This window comes from Echinops telfairi, unplaced genomic scaffold (assembly GCF_000313985.2).
Source record: "Echinops telfairi isolate 266 unplaced genomic scaffold, ASM31398v2 ScPeMD7_7417;HRSCAF=8455, whole genome shotgun sequence".
In the NCBI taxonomy this organism is placed as follows: Eukaryota; Metazoa; Chordata; class Mammalia; order Afrosoricida; family Tenrecidae; genus Echinops; species Echinops telfairi.
In genome coordinates, this window is record NW_022111317.1 from 2,701,847 (window position 1) to 2,702,899 (window position 1,053).

Here is a 1,053-nt window from a genome sequence, read left to right on the forward strand (position 1 = left end):
GGCGAGGGGTGGCGGTGGCGGCAGCGCTGCACCAACCCTCGGGTGTGGCAAGTGGCCCTGACCAGATGTGCAAGAGGAGCAGGGCGGCCGCGCCAGGCGCCTTGGGGACGGCGGCTCCGCGATGACAGGTGCCTGCTGTCTGGCACAGGCTGTGCCGGAACCCTCAGCCAGTTGTCTAATGGGCTCAGGCGCTCAGCAATGACCCGACGGGAGTCATTGTCAACCTGTCATCCAGGAGATGGCCCAGTATGTGGCAGGCAAAGTGGGCGGCCATTAGAGTAATGGCCGTGGAGCAGAAAGCATCATTTCGCTCAGCACAGTGAGGGGGCCCACCTCCCCTCGGAAGACAGTCAGCTCATCATCGCCAGGAACAGCCCCCCGAGCTGTCAGAGAGCCAGGGTCCAGCGGAGTTGCTGGGGGAGACTCTTGGCTGCGGGAGCCCACCACGCCCTCACCGAGGAGGGGCACCTGGAGCCCCCTGCTGTGTCCAGAGGGCTCAGTGGTGCGGGGTGCTAGGGTTGCAGCAGTGGAACTGGCTGGGAGGCCGTGGTCTCATGGAGAGGCCAGTCTAGTGGGGAGACCGACTCAAAACAGCGGACCATACCAGAGGGCCCCGATGCTCCGTGAGAAGGAGGGGCGTGACCTGCCAGGTGTACAGCACCGGGCAGGTGCAGAGCAGGGCTGGGTAAGTCCCAGAAGAGGGGCTCCCGCAGGTGCTGTGGCTGGTCATGAGGCGCCGTTCAGCCAGTCCCGACTAGTAGCGACGACAGGAGACCCCGCCCGCCTCTTGCCCTCCTGGCTGTTAGGTTTGAGCCCATCCACGCAGCCACTGTGCCCTCCATCCTGCCGAAGCGCTGCCTGTTCCCACTGCTTCACCACACCCGATGCCCTGCCTCAGGAACAGGTCGCTCCTGACAACACGTCCAAAGGACGTGAGACCACGCCTCTCCATCCTCCCTTCCAGGGAGCCTACCGACAGCACCTCTTCCAAGACAGGCTGGCTTGCTCAGTGGGCTCTGCGTGGTACTTCCGACATTCGACTTCATCCCCACA

General features: G+C 64.3%; 1 protein-coding gene across 1 annotated transcript in view; it reads right to left on the minus strand.

Annotated features, from left to right (window-relative positions):
• GAL (galanin and GMAP prepropeptide) overlaps nucleotides 1-730 on the minus strand; it is an 11,172-nt gene extending 10,442 nt beyond the window's left edge. Inside the window, exon 1 of the mRNA XM_004713732.2 lies at nucleotides 605-730. Within this exon, the coding sequence (XP_004713789.1) occupies nucleotides 605-730 (126 nt within the window). The remainder of the gene's footprint in view (nucleotides 1-604) is intronic.
• Nucleotides 731-1,053: the final 323 nt, after the last annotated feature.